General features: G+C 65.4%; 1 protein-coding gene across 5 annotated transcripts in view; it reads left to right on the top strand.

The window, feature by feature from the left end:
* The window catches only part of LOC126986503 (uncharacterized), an 11,535-nt gene extending 11,002 nt beyond the window's left edge, over positions 1-533 (top strand). For all 5 annotated transcript variants that reach the window (XM_050842783.1, XM_050842785.1, XM_050842786.1 and 2 more), the window contains exons 6-7: positions 1-60; positions 385-533. The exon at positions 1-60 is cut by the window's left edge and continues 96 nt beyond it. In XM_050842783.1, the coding sequence (XP_050698740.1) occupies positions 1-60; positions 385-429 (105 nt within the window). In that variant the 3' untranslated portion in view covers positions 430-533. The remainder of the gene's footprint in view (positions 61-384) is intronic.
* Positions 534-841: the final 308 nt, after the last annotated feature.

The following is an 841-nucleotide window of genomic DNA, read 5'->3' as shown; positions in this document are numbered from 1 at the left end:
CTGTACCAGAGCGTCAAGGAGCGGGAGGCGCCAGAGTTCTACCAGGGAGCCGCGCTGGTGGTGAGTACTGACGATGGTAGTGTGATGAATGAGTGCTGGTTGCCATGGTGACGCAGGCTGATGAACTGAGGGAATGAGTGAGTGAGGGGTGGTGGTGGGAATGGCGTGTGATTGGGTGAGTGGTGATGACAAGTGGTGATTACTGAGTGGTGGTGAGGAGAAATGCATCGTATTGAGTGAATGCGTGAGTGATGAGTGAGTGAGTGAGAGGTGATGTCTGAGTGGTGGTGATGAGAAAAGCTGATGACTGCGTGAGTAGTGATGACAAGTGGTGCTTATTGAGTGGTGATGACAAGTGGTGATGACGCCCCCCCCCTCCCCCAGCACCGCCACATCTGGCTGTCGCAGAAGGGGAAGTACTACGACTAGCAGTGCGAGCCGTGCTGGCGGGCGGCGTGGGCGGCGGGGCGCAGGCCTCGCGCCCACGCCCACCACCAGCATCACCACCCCGGCCACCAGACGCCCTCGCCGGCGGGGCGCGGCCGGCTGCGGGGGCGGCGGTTCAAGAAGTTCAGCCTGCGTGGGCGTCGCTCTGTGGAGGGCAAGGGCGGCGGGGAGGTGAGCCGCGGCCTGGGCGTGGGCGTGGGCGCGGCGCTGCTGGCTAAATCCCCGAGCTTCGAGCTGCACCACGGCAAGGGCGGCGGCCCCCTGAACCCCCTGGACCACCTGCAGCCCCCCCTGGGCAAGGCCGGGGCCCAGCCGGACGCCCACCACCACCTGGACCCCGCGAGCAAGGATAAGCACCGCCTGGATCCGCTGCCGTCCCCCCTGGGCAAGCTGG

This window comes from Eriocheir sinensis, chromosome 61 (assembly GCF_024679095.1).
Source record: "Eriocheir sinensis breed Jianghai 21 chromosome 61, ASM2467909v1, whole genome shotgun sequence".
In the NCBI taxonomy this organism is placed as follows: domain Eukaryota; kingdom Metazoa; phylum Arthropoda; class Malacostraca; order Decapoda; family Varunidae; genus Eriocheir; species Eriocheir sinensis.
The sequence above is the reverse complement of the archived record's forward strand: the minus strand, read 5'-3'. Positions and strand labels throughout refer to the sequence as shown.